This window comes from Cuculus canorus, chromosome 16 (assembly GCF_017976375.1).
Source record: "Cuculus canorus isolate bCucCan1 chromosome 16, bCucCan1.pri, whole genome shotgun sequence".
Lineage (NCBI taxonomy): Eukaryota > Metazoa > Chordata > Aves > Cuculiformes > Cuculidae > Cuculus > Cuculus canorus.
The window spans coordinates 10092132-10107113 of record NC_071416.1 but is presented as its reverse complement, the minus strand read 5'-3'; the positions used below and the strand labels follow the sequence as shown (position 1 = coordinate 10107113).

The 14982-nt window shown below is 41.3% G+C and overlaps 1 protein-coding gene across 2 annotated transcripts; it reads left to right on the top strand.

The window, feature by feature from the left end:
* The first annotated feature begins 4998 nt into the window (after window positions 1-4998).
* On the top strand, window positions 4999-13943 carry BIRC7 (baculoviral IAP repeat containing 7). Of its 2 annotated transcripts, none has more exons than XM_054081342.1 (7): window positions 4999-5828; window positions 7389-7917; window positions 9464-9563; window positions 10828-10909; window positions 11011-11056; window positions 13172-13243; window positions 13733-13943. In XM_054081342.1, exons 2-7 carry the CDS (start codon window positions 7398-7400, stop codon window positions 13933-13935), a joined length of 1023 nt encoding a protein of 340 aa, XP_053937317.1. In that variant the 5' UTR covers window positions 4999-5828; window positions 7389-7397; the 3' UTR covers window positions 13936-13943. The 2 variants fall into 2 exon arrangements, with proteins under 2 accessions (XP_053937317.1, XP_053937318.1); XM_054081343.1 differs by lacking the exon at window positions 4999-5828 and adding an exon at window positions 5850-5864.
* Window positions 13944-14982: the final 1039 nt, after the last annotated feature.

The following is a 14982-nucleotide window of genomic DNA, read 5'->3' as shown; positions in this document are numbered from 1 at the left end:
TGATCTTGGCTATCCATTGAGAAGTACACAATTTTTATAAACAAAACCAGTAAGACAAGAAGTCTCTCTTGAAGCACATAGATAAGACACAATACGCAGAATTATATCAACTCAGGGGACTCTTGGAGCGTAACACTTTAAACCAAGGGGTAACACAAGTTTTTGTTTGGCTTTGGCTTTGTTGAGAGAAACATGGTGGTATGTTCTTCTGGTATAAGAAAAAGTTAAGGGAATCTTCTTCCTTTGTTAACACTCTCTGAAATCTCAGAAGAGTTCATGTGCAAATTACAGAATGCTTTGTCTGTTTGAAGTCAGATTTTACAGGCATTTCCTGCAGCCCCCTCTGCTATGAGCAGGGAGGTAAAATCAAACATTGCTATGCTGGAATCATCTTCCTCCTGCACTCCCCACTCCCGTGGAATGTAACCAAAGCATGGATCCATCCTTAATTTCCCTGATTTTAGGGTAAAAAGATAAAAGCAGACACAGAGAAACAGTATCTGTGCTTCTCTCCTATTTTTCATGTCACTGACACATCATTTGTGAAACATGAAAAAGGAAATCATATGCAAAGATTGTGGCCCATGCACAGATGTCTTCTGACATCACCGTTGCACAACAACTTCATTGGACAGCTGTAGCAAAGGGCTGATGAGGGCTCTCCCATGTCTTCCTCTTGGTTTTCACCATCAGCCATTCTTTGTTACTGTCGTCTTGTAGTTTTCTTTAAATTGTAAGGTCAGTCTGTCTTTATTGCTTTTTAGAGTGTGGTCACCCAATATCAGATTTTTGCAGTGTCCTTCAGGTTGATCTGTTATCTTTCTTCTTCACCCTCCAATCTTGCCATTGATTATCTATACAGGGACGAAATAAACCTAATCCAAGTCAATTTGCATGGAGAAAAACAGATGATTTCCAGCATGAATAGTGCAAGAACAGATCTTTCTGTATGTCGTCCAAGCAGCGTTCAGGCAGCTAGGCACATCTCTCTGCAATAAAAATGCGTTCCAAACTATAGCAGATTTTATTTGGAAAATCAGATGTTCCTTGTTTTTTTGATAGCTGATTTTCCATCAATTAAAAAGTAGGATGAGCTCCATTAGAGTCATGACAATGCCTGACAAATCCTTCTTGAAAGGTAATTAATGGCTGAATGGTGGAACGTGCATCAGTCACAAGCTGATAGCAATCTGAAGAGCTGCTAGTTTTATTTGTAAACAACTCAGAATAGCAATGCCACCCAGCTTGTGAAGCTACCTGTCTTCTGCTCACGTACCTCCTGTCAGGCTTTGAGTAAGTGGAGGGAATAGAGCACAAGTGTGAGACCCTGTGTCAGAATAAGAAGGAATCTGGAAATCATAGAATCATAGAATCGCTTGGTTGGAAAAGACCTTTGAGATCATCAAGGCCAACCATCCCTGTCCACTATTAAATCAGATCCCTGACTACTTCATTTACCCATCTTTTGAACATCTCCAGGGATGGTGACTCAACCACTTCGCTGGGCAGCCTCTGCCAGCGCCTGAGAACCCTTTAGGTGAGGAAGTTTTTCCTGATGTCTAATCTGAACCCGCCCTGGTGCAACTTGAGGCCATTTGCTCTTGTCCTATCGCCTGTCACCTGGGAGAAGAGACCAACATCCACCTTGTTACAACCTCCTTTCAGGCTGTTTTAGACAGTGATAAGGTCTCCCCGCAGCGTCCTTTTCTCCAGGCTGCACAACCCCAGTTCCCCTTTTTTTCCCCATGATATTTTGTGTCCAGTGGCAAAGGGAAGAAAGGAAAGAAAACCAAATAAAGAGAAAAACACCCTTGAAAAAGAAGCTCAATTTTTTTCAGCACAAAAGCTGTTTAGAACACAAAAATAGGAGCAATGATCTCTAAATGGTTACCTTTTGAAAAAGCATTGAACAGTTTTCAGCCCACTCTATCTTCTATAGCAGAAATATTTTTTTCTAATGATCTGGACACTGGAATAATCAAATTATGAAACAATATAAAGCACAGTAATGGCTTGTGACAGAAACACTTTCCTTGTTCCAAGGAACTACCATGCTAGTTTGCTTTCCTTTCAAATCACATTAGGATTTTAAGGTCTCTTCTTCTTGATTTCTTGAGTATCTGCTGCACGTTGCAGATTTTTCTTTCAATATGTGCGGTGTTCTGTTCCTGTAGGCTGGTATATTAATAGTATTTGATTCTAAGCATGTCCATGAATCATATTGCAAGCTACATTTAGCTATTACTAAGTATTACAATATAGAAGGTTTTGAGGAAATCAGATGCTGTGGTAGTGGAGGCCAGAAGAAAGAGTTAGGGAAAGAAATTAAAAGGCTTAAATCCTTAGGAAATCACTTCACAAAACAAATACCTGTTACTCCCCTGTGCATTGGTTCTGGCAATGTACAGTTATCCTGTGGGTATTTATAGCAACATTTTTCAGGCTTCCTGAATTAACGAATTAATGATTGTTAATATTTAGGGGAATACATAGTTGTTTATTATTATTATTATTATTAATGTGTTAATTTGTTCTTTATTATCAAAAAATCCACAGAGGAAAGTACAGTGAGGGGAACGTTGATAGGCAGAGAAGATCCTTTTAATCCCATAGCAGTGCTCCTTATTGTAAAAGAAAGAACCATGAGCTGGAGGAAAGAGCAAAGTGAGACTTCTGAGCTCTGCCCTAAGGGAAAGACGTTATGTTTGTCTCTGGTGTGTCCAGTCACTTCTCAGTGTGTCTCCTCATTATTCACTGGGTTGGATCATGCTGCCTGTCCATAGTGCGTTTGTTTTATGGATGCCTTGGAGTCTTGTGTCAACAGACAGTGATGTGATTTGGTCCCTCAGTGGTGCCCTGGAAGGCAGCTGGACAGGCACCCACACAGATGTTACGGCTGCAGGAAACACAGTGCCAGCAACCCTTAGGAGAACAGCAAAGCGCAGGTGTTCTGCTGCAGGATGGTACCTGCTGGCCATTCTGCATGAAAGGCAATGGACAAGGAAGAGGCATCCAGAAAAGGAAAAGCAAGGCCCTCAATGGAGAAACAGAAGCAGTCTCTTACTTCTATGGCTACAAATCTAATGATTTTATCTGCTCTACTTCATTCTGGAAAGCAGTTGTATCACAAGGTCTGAATGTTTTATTCTAAAAAATGAATCCATGGAATGATGCCATGAATTTCCTTGATGTGCAGCCCCATTACACATGAGTTGCAGTGGCACTGATAGATTTCCCCCCTGTTAAAAAAGCCTTGTTTATTAACTTTTAATTTACTGATGAAAGCACAGTAGTCTTCCTTGAGCTAAACCACACAAAATTTGTCCCCTTACAGCTATGCAGAACCTCAAGGTTAGAGATGCTGAACTCTGCAGGTGTGTTTCCAGGAGCTCCAGTCACTTCAGACCTTTTGAGCTCTTTACCATGCTGTCTCCAGCTACACTCTGGCCCTTGTATTTCTTGATTGCTTTCCTTCCAAAACAGGCTGATATTAGCAAACATAGTTTTGATTATATATGTTACATTCCTTTATTCTTAGAACGTTTCAACTCACTGCCTGCTATTGGTTGCCAGTTATGCTTGAAACGATATAGGAGCTCGTATATTTCCGGACACGGTGATGGTGCTGTTGATTGTTATCACTGATCTCTCCTGGGCTGCTGGTTGATGCATACCAATTACATTTGTTTGTAATTAAAGGGATAATACTTCCTGCAATTCTTTAATGAAGAAGCTGCAGGGCAGGGTTCTTCCCACAAGCAGGCACAACTATTTCTTTCTCCCTCTGTTGTTTTGGAGCAAAGGTATTTCCAGCCTCTGTTTGTCATTAGCTCATTAAACTCTTCATTTTAAGAATGGTTCAGAAGTTCAGTAGGACATCTTAATTCTCTGAAATGGTGGTAAAATTGTATATGAATTTCTAAAAAAGATGACTATTTTTTTGTATACGACACATTTCTGAGTATGTTGTTTGCTTTCAACGTTTTGGTGTACTAAAATAAAACCCTACCATTTTTCTATGGTGACTTATTTCTAATTGCTGTCAGCACCAGGCTTGGTGTCACTACATCTTCTTCTGCTACAATCATCTCATTAGTCCTTCTGAGCTTCCCTTTGTTGGTGAAATGTTTCCCCCTAAGATCACGAGTGTATCCCCAATGGAAAAGCAACCTTAAACTTGACTTGAGGCTTGCATGATGAAAGATGCAAACAAACCCCTCTCTAATAATCACTGGCAGAATCAGCCAGATTTTGTAGATGAGCTGAGAACCTACTTTTCAGCTCTCTTGAGCTTTTATAGAGCTTTTCCCTCTATAACAGTCACCCTGGGCTCCTCTAGAAGTGGAACTGTACAGGCTTGGCAGTTGAGTGCACCTTTCCCACACCTCAGTGCATCAGTGCTCTCCTGTGCCATAAGCAGATTCCTAAGCGTGGCATGATACCACCCCTGAGAGCGGCATTCAGACTGCTGGTGAGGCCAGGGCATGGCTGGGAGGAGGGCGGACTGAGGAGCCAACCACATTCCCAACATCTCCCAACATCTCATTTAAGAAGCAAGGTGGTTAGAAGCAGTACAAGATTAGGTCATTGCTTGTCAAATGCTTCAGAATATCAGAACTATTGATCTTTCTTATCTATTAACAAGTGATTCACTACAACCCATCAGCAGAGACCCCCCCCAGCCAGTGTAAGAGAGATTTGGGTAACTCTGTATCTTATATTTTTAGGATACATTTTCCAAAAATCAATGTAGTCTTAAAAAGAACAGGATCTGTGGAGCACAAGATAATGTGCAATTACAAATAAATTCATTACAGACAAAAAACCAACACAAGAACCACATTCCCTTGGTAGGAGATTCCGTAAATTCCATACATAAGCACTGCCCTCTGCTGCTCAGGGGTTTTCGTTAGTGCATATGTAATTAAAAACAAAAAAAGTTTAAACACTGTTCTTTTTAATTAAAACATTTGTATAGGTTTGCATGTAAGAAAATGATTCTGGATCTTTTATCTTAAAAGAAAAGTGCTAATTTATCCTTTTTTTCACAAACATAAAACATCCATATTCCTGTGATAACACAGAACTACCATTTTTTCAGGCACATAGTTTAGAATGAGCTGCCTGCATCTTCTCAGTTGTAGAGGAAAACACATTTGCATATGATTACACCTTTCAAAACTAGTCTTAAAATCCTTCATTCTGAATTGTGACCACAGGAAGGTGAAGGACTAGTAAGATTTCCAATTGTGAAGATGCAATGGTAGCAAGAGAGTCAGTGTTCATCCCCAGAGAAAGGCCACTATAATCCATTCAAGATGTCTTGAGGAAATTCGTGGTGCCGCTGTCTGCTTCTCTTATAGCACAGTGCAAAAAATTAATGTGTGCCAGCAATTTGAGAAAAACACAGTGATACTGTTAGTAGAGTCTCAACAGGATTGCAAAGGCTCTTTATAGGGTGTAGTAGCAAAGGCGCTGTAGCAGAATAAAAGAATTGCAAGCATGATGTCATAGGAGCCAAGACATCATGGTTGGTACTAGGCTAGTTTTAATAAGACCACAAGGCTTTTGCTTTGAGGCTCCCAAACCTTATTTTCTGCAGAAATCTGAGCTTAACTTCGTATCTTACCCTGGTAACTCCCACTCACAAAGCCTGGAGGTAATTTCAGCACAAAGCCAACCAACTGGGAAAACGAAGCATTAGAAATAGCCTCTGTCAGGTGGCGTTCTTACACCTCAAGGGCTTCTACTTCTTTAAGAATACCTCTGTGCTGCTTGGAAGAGAAGAGGGTAGTTTGAAGATTGTGGAGTTCAGCGTCTTAGTTCTTGTAAGTGTTTTGTTGGGGATTTTTAGCATATTGCAGGTAAACTTCTGTCTGTTTTTTCTTGGTTTTTATTGTGCTGATTGCAGGGAATTGTTGATATCAGCTGTAATGTTACTTTGGAAGGGTGTCACTATGTCATGTAAATAGTGGGTAGTGGGAGAATATTGCTTTTTAGTAGTGTTTGAACTATTTAAAACATCAATTTGGTTTAGAGAGCCTTGTTAGCCAGGTTAATGGGTTTTCTACAGGGAAAATAAATGTCTTTAATGTGGGTAAACCTTGATGGGTTTCTTCATAACAAAAGATAAATATGTTTGTTCTCCACTGTTGCATCCCTTATTTAAAAAGAGGCTTGATTAAGCTCTTAAGTCTGTGTGGAAGAAATAATTTTCTTTCTTGGCGTTTTGCTGTGAAGCATTCTCTGATATGCTCCCCAAGTGGAAGCAGGCTGAGAGAACTCTGTCACTTTCTGGGTGGAAAGCTGTTGGCTGTAGTTCAAGAATAATCACTTTTACTTTATTAGGACCCAAGATGAGAGCAACACTGCTATTATGGAGCTGTGCCTGATGAACAAGTGTCTGTTGCTTCTCTGTGTTCTGAGAACAAAATCTGCTGTGCAGGCTAAAAAATTGCATGCTCATAAATTTGCTTATGTTGTGAATTCTACTGTGTATCAGTGACTAATGGGCTTTTTTTCCCTTTCTGTATGGATTTTTCTTTATACCAGCAACATGGTTCTTAAGTGTTGTATTGAATAAAGCACAGTTTCTAAACTGAACTTTAGAGCCTTCATTTCCTGCAACTCTTGTTTCTGTGATAATGATTATAGAGGAAAATTCTAGTTGCTAATGAACTTTCTCTTCCTCCCAACCTTTTACTGCGAGGTAAAGGTAACTTTTGCACCAAACTACCGTAAGCAGAAAGTGTCTCATCATTGATTCAAGGACACCTCCTTATTGAAACTGGACCTAACTATTTTAGATTTTATAGAGCTATTTCTATATATTCACTGTTTAATTAGCATAATAAGGCTGTAAAAAATATACTGATGTTCTGTGTAAAATGAATGCTATGAGACACCACTTGTTTGGGTATGGCTGTTCTCTGCTTTGTTATGGCACACCTTCTTAAATCTGTTTTTAGGAAGAAAAAGCAGAGCCTTTTTAATGTCAGTTTAAAAGCTGAGCAGAATGACTGGGGTTTTATCACACAGATCAGATGCTGAAAGCTGGATTGGCTTAACCAGGGAGGCAGCACAAGTTTTGCACTCCTCCTCCCCTTTCTGTTCCCCACAGGTGTCTCTCTTGTAAATTGGCAGAGGGGCTTGGAAAGTGCCAGTCTCTTCCCTTCAGACACTGGTGAGGACTCAGCAGAAGTTCAACAGCAAAGTACAGAAGCACCAGATCTCTGATTGGGCTGCAATTCTGAAACAAGCTCAATTCTGTCAATACCAAGAGCTTTCTGGAATATGCATGGGGATGAGGAACAAATAATGCAGGGTGGGTGCTGCCTGATGCCAGGAATCCAGCTGACTGCTCTGGGTTATCTCATCCTCTCTTTCAGAACAAGAACATGGGGGATGCTACACCAGCAGGGGAGGCTGAGCTCAGAGCAGCTCACTGTGAGCTGTTTGAATCCAGCATGAGGTCTGAAGCAGGAAGACTGATGACTTTTCAGCAATGGCCAGACAACTCACCCGTGTCTCCTCAAGATTTGGCCAAGGCTGGCTTTTTCTTTGTGGGTCCAAGAGATATCGTGCAGTGTTTCTGCTGTGGTGGCGTCCTGCAGGACTGGGAACCTGGTAACTGCCCAACAGCAATGCACCTGGAGTTCTTTCCTTCCTGTAAATTCATTTGTGGTGAGGATGTTGGGAACCAAGAGCTGCCTCCTCTTCGGCAAATCTTTGACACTGTGGATGGGCAGTTCCTCAGCCTCTTGCAGGGGATAGACAGTGAGGAGCCAGCCCTGCCCAACGAACCAGAATACCCAGAGATGATAAGAGAGGAGATGAGGCTATCTACATTTCAGAACTGGCCGCGATATACTGACATGCACCCTGAACAACTGGCTAGAGCAGGATTCTTTTACACAGGTAGGTACGCCAGGGAAATGTTTAACTCTTACTCAAGTTACTATGTTTTATTGCTTGCACAAATACTTGCAAACATAGTAGTGTAGTTAGAAACCACATCCTTCCTTCAGGAAGCCTGTGCTGTTTCTCCTGCTGCTTGTGCAGAATTCACTTCTATTGAACTCCTGTTTGGGTACTGAGGGGACCACTAGGGTCTCAGTTCCTTTACCAGCAGGACTGGAAAAAGTGTTGTGCTTGAAACGGAAGTTTTACTGGCAGAAAAGTGTGTGCTTTAAGATCCATTGACCCTTTCTTGTACTTGTACATCTAAAGGGACTTGAGGCACACACTTGGTATGTCATGTTCTGTCTAAGCTCTGTCTTGAGCTTGTCTTTTCTCAAAGCCCAAAACTGAATGAAACCTGTACGCAGTTGACCCACTTGGCTGTCACTGCCTTGGAAAGTCTGTGTAAGTGACTGATCTGTTCTTTTAACTTGCGTTAAAGGATGTGACTGGTTCATTTGCTAGTATGTCTCTTCTGCAAGATTTTCACTCAAGCTAAATAACCTGGATTTTGTTATAAATACAGTTAATATTAGGAATCTGTACCTCTCTACTCGGAGCACAGTAGCAGGAGCTGGACAGAATGCATGCCTATATAGAAGAGCATTATAAGCATAGTAGATTATCTGCCGCTATTGTCTTTTTATCATTTTTTAAAGCACATAAAAGACCAGTATGGCCAGAAACACAGAATAAAGCTGAGTCTGCTGCTACAAACCTGTGGTTTGTGTTGTTCTTGATTTATCACTTGCAGAGCAGCTGTTTGAGAGCCCAGCACAGAGTTGCTTTGGGGACTCATTAGGCAGCAGCAGTCTGTGCCACTCCCCTGCGGTCACTTAAGCAGGAAAACTCTGGAACTGAGCACTCGAGTTAAGCCAAACAGTAGGCTGAGATGAGAGTGTTAGGAAGACTTTGTTGATGACCCAAACTCACTGGCAGCTTTTACAGACATTATTTCATTGCCCTGAGGGCAGGGTGTTTGTAGACAGTTCTTCTGAGCTGTGTTTGGCTTTAATTATTTTCCCCTGTGGTTTCTGAAGGGAAAGTACAGTAGCAGAACAGAAAGCCTGGGACTGTGTTGTGGCAAATTCTCGTACCTGTGAGGAAGAAACAGTGCATGTGATTTGACTGCTGCTGCACATGGCCAATTGTGGTGAGGAAATTAAGTATGTTTATAGGTGTAATTAATTACAACTTTACTCTAAAGGCAGGCAACAGGGGCTCGGGTAGGTATGTGCATCCATGGGAGCAATGGTGCTCACATGCATGCTGCCTGTTAGCTTGTGACCAGTTCTGGAATCATCTCAACCAGCCGCAGCTTTGGGATTTCAAACTCTCATTGGATTTTCTGCCCCTATACAACTTGCACAGGGTTGGTAAATTGTCATGTGCTTATCTGTTCTCTCCAGTAGCCTGTGTTTTGTGCTGCATCACTCCCTAGGTTCTCATCTGGGCCTGCTAGAGCGTACAGTGTCTCAGATGTCAAATAATCTCTTTTTTTCAGGACAAGGTGATGTAGTGAGGTGCTTTCACTGTGATGGAAGAATAAGGAACTGGCTGCTTGGAGATGATCCTTGGAGGGAACATGCCAAATGGTATCCCGAGTAAGTCAGTCTTGGTTGACAAATATCCCTTTTAGCAAGACCAAAAGATATTGTCTATATCCTACACTGATTTCTTCTTTTATAAGATAGAAGTACCCCCAGCTGAGAGACAAATGAGTCTTGGGTGCACTGGTAGTAAGTGCTGCTTCCAGGCTCTGTTATTAGCTTAGTTCTAGATTTCTCCACGTAGCTGGAGCAGGTTAAGAGCTAGTCAGGTGTGTTCAATCCTATTTAAATGCATAAACTGTTGCATTAGTCTGTAACCTTCTGGAAATCCCCAGAATCTCAAGAAACAGCTTCTGAATCCTCAAAGTTAAAGTTGCACAGCAAAGAACCATCTTCAGATAGATTGTAGTAGTGGGTCAAGGTAGAAAGCTTGTTTCTCGCTGTGCCACTTACTCTGTGCTGTCTTCTGAAAATGTCCTCCTCTTACTCTTCTGTCATGTAAAAGAATCAAAGATTGGCCTGCAAACCTAATTGTGGTATCTTCAACTACCTCTCCTCTCCTGTTTCTCCCTTTTCTACCCTCCCCAAATAGCAGCTGGTGTATTTGGTATCTCTATGCGCACATTATCCCTTACAATTTTGCTGACTGCAGAACAGTCTGCTTCAGTCTCTTTAGTCTTGAGCATTGCCACATTTTCTGTCCTAAAGGTGGATTTAATGCTGGCATGTTCTTTGTTAATGATGAGATCTACTGGATGATGGCTCTCTAAGCTGTAACTAGTTTTTTTTTAACAAGAACTGTACAAATAGATATGACAAACCCTAAGTATTTAGACCCTCTCACTTTTAAAAGCAAAATCCAAGTTTCAAGCTCAGGTAGAATGGTGCAGTTCAGACCTGAGGTTTTCTAATTTGACCTAGAGTTCACCATCTAAAAGTTCAATTAATCACTTTCTTTGTCAAAGAACAGCTTTAGTTTCTACTACTCTGAGGTACCAAAAGAAAGATATTGTAAACCTTGTTTTTCTGTAGCAGTTCTCCATGTTTCTCTGTGAATTGGTCTATTATCATGATTTCTGTGATCTATTCCAAAGGACTTTGCAACTGAGCTCATCTTGAGTCAAACATGAAGACTGAACTAAGGGTAGGGGGATTCTGAGCCTCTTAATTTTGCCTTCATGCAGAGTGGAGGGGGAAAGACCATGAATATAACAGTCTGCTCCAAATCTGATAGTGCGCTTTGGTCCTAAAATTCTGACTACAATTGCTACTTTCACGCCAATCCTGTACTAATGTATTTCAATCTGTTTGCTTATAGATGTGAATTTTTGTTGCGGTCGAAAGGGAGAGAATTTGTTAATCATGTTCAGGAGTCCTTTGCCAATACTCCACTAAGTCCAGTGAGTAATGAATATTTTTTGTATAGTGGATGGGGGCTTGGTGCATAGCAGGGGTTTTGACCACATACTTCTCTTCTGTCACTGTCTTGTGACCATTTCAGAGGCATTCCTGGTATCGGACCGAACAAGATTCCTCTGCTTCCCGAGGTCAGTGCTGTAATTACATGGTGTTCTGCCTTCTGTTGAAGGTGATGTGGTCTTACTTCTACCCACCTAGCTACTGTGCACTCTGTAGACATGGTGTTTGAGAGGTGTTTTGATATTCTGAGAACTGTTTCACTTTATCTTTAGGAAATGGTCTCTAGCACAAGAAACAGCACTGCTTGCCTTTGTGAGACCTCTTGCTTTAAGACCAGAGATGTTTAGCTAGTCTGGATAATAATGTGACCTCTGGTGTATGCCTTTATTTCCTTTGACTTATCCATGCTCTTGATGTTCCATCTGAGGAGTCTTTCAGGCTACAGCACTTTACACGTACTTTGTAGGAGACCAGCTGAAGGGTCTAGTTGTTCATGAAAGGGCTGATCCTGGGGATCTGTTTCCATTTATCAGTTCTTCCTGGAAATTTAAGTCAGTGAAATTTGGTTCCTATAACTGTAGGAAACTGATTTTTTTCATTTTCTTGAAGAGCCCATCAGACAGGATGAGCTTAAAGCCTTGAGCCTTTGAATGGGCTGCCAGCTGAATTTAGCACTGCTGTCTGTACTGCTGAATGGTTGAGTTAGATTATAAGGTACGAGAAACTTCAGTTGAGATGTTCCACTTGATCTTCGTGAAGGCAGTTTTGAGACTTCCAGAATCTGGAAACAAAGATAAGGATTCTGGACTGGGACCAAACATGGGAGTCTTGGTTCACTACTATGGTAGAATAAAGAATCCAAAATTAGTCTCTTGGCTTTTATGAAATTGCTTTTGATTACTTTCCTGTGAACTACGATTGAAAGTAAAAGCTGTAAATCTGGATGTTGATCAAGTTATCTGTATAGTTTGAGGAATGTTCTAGAATGTATTAATGCCATTTCATATATAACAGCTTCAAGAAGTGGCATACTACTTGCCCAAAGTTCTGCCTTTTTGATAAAGTACCTGCTCACTGCTTTACAGATCCTCTGTGGAACTGGGAATTGCAGGCTCTTCGTCCTCTGCATCTGTTTGGCATAGTGCAGGAAGGCTTTGCCCGCACCCGGGTGGCTGACGTGAGACTGATTAGTTACATGATAATTTTGGATTTCTACCTGTCTATATTTGAACTGATTTTTGATCCGCTTCAGCCAGAGTGGGGAGAGGGCAGCAGTGCAGAGGAAAGCAGAAGTATGTCTGACTTGAGCACTCACATTCTTGGTGGAGGTTTAACCTCTTGCCTCGTCTTGAGCACTGGTGTGAGTGTCTTGCAGGTTTGCCTTCTGTCTTCCTATGCTGCAATTGAGTAGTAATATGCCCAAGTGTGCCTTTCTTTGAGTGGCTAAAGAATGAGGTTCTCCTCCAAAGACACCTGAAGAAGCTATGGTTACTGGGGCATTAGTAACTGTATCTGCCTCCACTAAGCTATGGTGTAGATACCTTTGATATTTTCTGCTGCCCTTAGACCTGCAGTAGCAGAAAGCTGCATGATGTGGAGGCTTGTGCACAAATTCACATCTGCAGAGACAGTTGTCTGAAACAAGCCTTTAGGATGGATGACTACTCAAAGCCTATTAAAAATTGAATCAATGACTTGGTTAGAAATAGCCATACTTTTTTTTTTTTTTGGATAATATACATTGTCAATTTCTCTGTCTGCCTTGTCTGTCTTGTGGAGTCTGTTTGCCAAATGAAGTTTATTTGAAGATGCAGTTCCACACAGGCTTTCTCTGGGAGCAAGCCTGCTTTCCAAAGCTCATTCTCCATATTGTGGTCTGCAACTGCCTTAGTTAAGGCAAAAAATAAAAGATTTCCACAAAACGGTGTGATTAAATAGTAGCATGGGAGCAGGAATGAGCAGCTGTTGTCTCCTGCTGTCTAATAAGTAGACCAGCTTGGAGGAGATGCTGTGATGTGAACGTCTTGGTACAGAGGTTAACATACATAGTGACTACAGTGCCCAGAGAACATCAGCTTCACCAAGCTAAGCGTGTGAACGTAACAGTAGAGTAAACAGGTGTTTAACCCAAGGCAGGTTAAAAAAGTACTGAAATCCAGGCTATTTCATCTTTTTAAACACCACTGTTTGAAGAGGGAGGAAAGGACTAGCATTTAATGCCATCTTCTCTCCTGGTTCAACAGATATTGCTCAGAGAGAGACAGAAACATCGAGTTCAAGAGAAGAAATGGAATCTCTGCAACAGAAGGAATCAGGTGCACTGGGCTGACAGTGGTAGTGAAAGTGAGGCTAGGTGTAATTGGGATGGTTTATAGTAATGGTATTGGTGGTCATTGTTTTAATTAACTTTTTAATCTTTAAGGGGATGTGTGATAGCTTGAATGGTAACTGAACATAAAGACTCTTATTCAGGAATTACAGTTCCACTGTAAAGCAGACTGTTATACGAAAAAATCCTTGCTTTGTCAGGGATAACATACATTTTACAGTAAAAAGAGGTTCCTGCTCAGTCCAGCATGTGTAGATAGCCTGGATCTTGTATAGATAAGCCAGAGTCTGTAACAGCTGTAGTTCTTCAGCTTCTGATATCTGCCTTAGAGGTAGTTTCGCCATCTTCACAAGCAATCTTCAAGCAAAATTACAAGCAAGTTGCAGTGTGCCTTTCTAAGATGACAGGAGTGGCACCCTGGGGCTGTTTATAATAATAACTGGGTTTTTTTTTTTTTTTGTCTTTTTTGGTAAAGAAGAATCTCAGGTGAGCACAGAAGAACAACTCCGACGCCTGCGAGAGGAAAGGATCTGCAAAGTGTGCATGGACAGAGATGTGTCTGTTGTGTTTGTTCCTTGTGGCCACCTGGTAGCTTGTGAAGAGTGTGCTTCCAATTTGAGATCGTGTCCTATCTGCAGAGCAGTCATCCGGGGATGCGTGAGGACTTTCATGTCCTAAACCTTGATAATACTAAGAGGAAAGATAAGTCTATACAACTCATTCATAACACAGCAATGACAGAAAATAAGTAGCTTGATTGATGCTGGAGCAATCTTATTTGCAGGGTAGCTTGGCATAAGTGTAAAAACTCACTAAATGTCCCTCCCATGCATGGTGTTTCTAGTAAGAGTTGCTGGTTTGCTGTATTCCTGCTGACCTTGCTGTAGAGCCGCTCCAGGAGAAATGCTGCTAGTTTCTTTCATCCTCCAAAAATGGAGATTCTCCTTCAAATCATTGTATTCTCAAATGAGTCTCTGCTCTGAAATCAAGGGCTGTTTTCAGTAACCTGTCTCTGGTTCTTTTTCTCTTATTTAGCAGTTGTTCAGAGATTATTCTGCTAGGGGTGATGACTTCCTTCAGTAGGCCCAAGTCAAAATGGGAGTATTTATACAAAATGCATTCTGTTGACAGTACAATTCTCAGCAGTGGTGTATAGTGGGGAAGAGAGAATCTAGCTTTTTCTTCTGAGCTCTTTTCTGTCTTCCCCATCCTTACCCTTTTTGAATTGTCAACAATTGGTGCAATATTTCAGTAATACTCAAATCCACGTAACTAAGTGAAAAACCTGGCCTGTTGGAGACTCTCCAGCCTCTTTGCTCTCAGCTGCCATCCCTAGACAGAAGGTGAAAGGCTCTTTGATGGTCAGGGTCACTAGATGAGGTCATGGAAGCTTCTTACAGACCCCCTTCCCTGGCTGCTGTGTACTATCCTACTAGATAATAACTATGGAAACTTACTTTTTGGGGAGTTCTGTTTGCTGGTTACACTGATTGTTCCATTTTAAATAAGAATTTTTTATTATGTAGCCGAAAAGAAAGTTTGTCAGTTCTATAGCTTGTTGACTACGGGGGGAAAGAAATGTTTTTTAAAAAATTAACTCTTCTTTTTCGTATAATAAAAAAATTTTCTTTTGTTTATCCTGCAGAGGTCCAAGTATCTGATTTTAGTATAAAGCTGTACTGGGGGAGCAGGTGTGTGGTGGTTGTGTCCTAAGAGTGGCATCAG

Bases quoted from the DNA above. Each gene is read 5' to 3' on its own strand.
- BIRC7 (XM_054081342.1), top strand. From the start codon at position 7,398: ATGGGGGATGCTACACCAGCAGGGGAGGCTGAGCTCAGAGCAGCTCAC. The intron at 7,918-9,463 runs GTAGGTACGCCA...TCTTTTTTTCAG, and splicing joins AGCAGGATTCTTTTACACAG to GACAAGGTGATGTAGTGAGG. The intron at 11,057-13,171 runs GTCAGTGCTGTA...CTGGTTCAACAG, and splicing joins AGATTCCTCTGCTTCCCGAG to ATATTGCTCAGAGAGAGACA.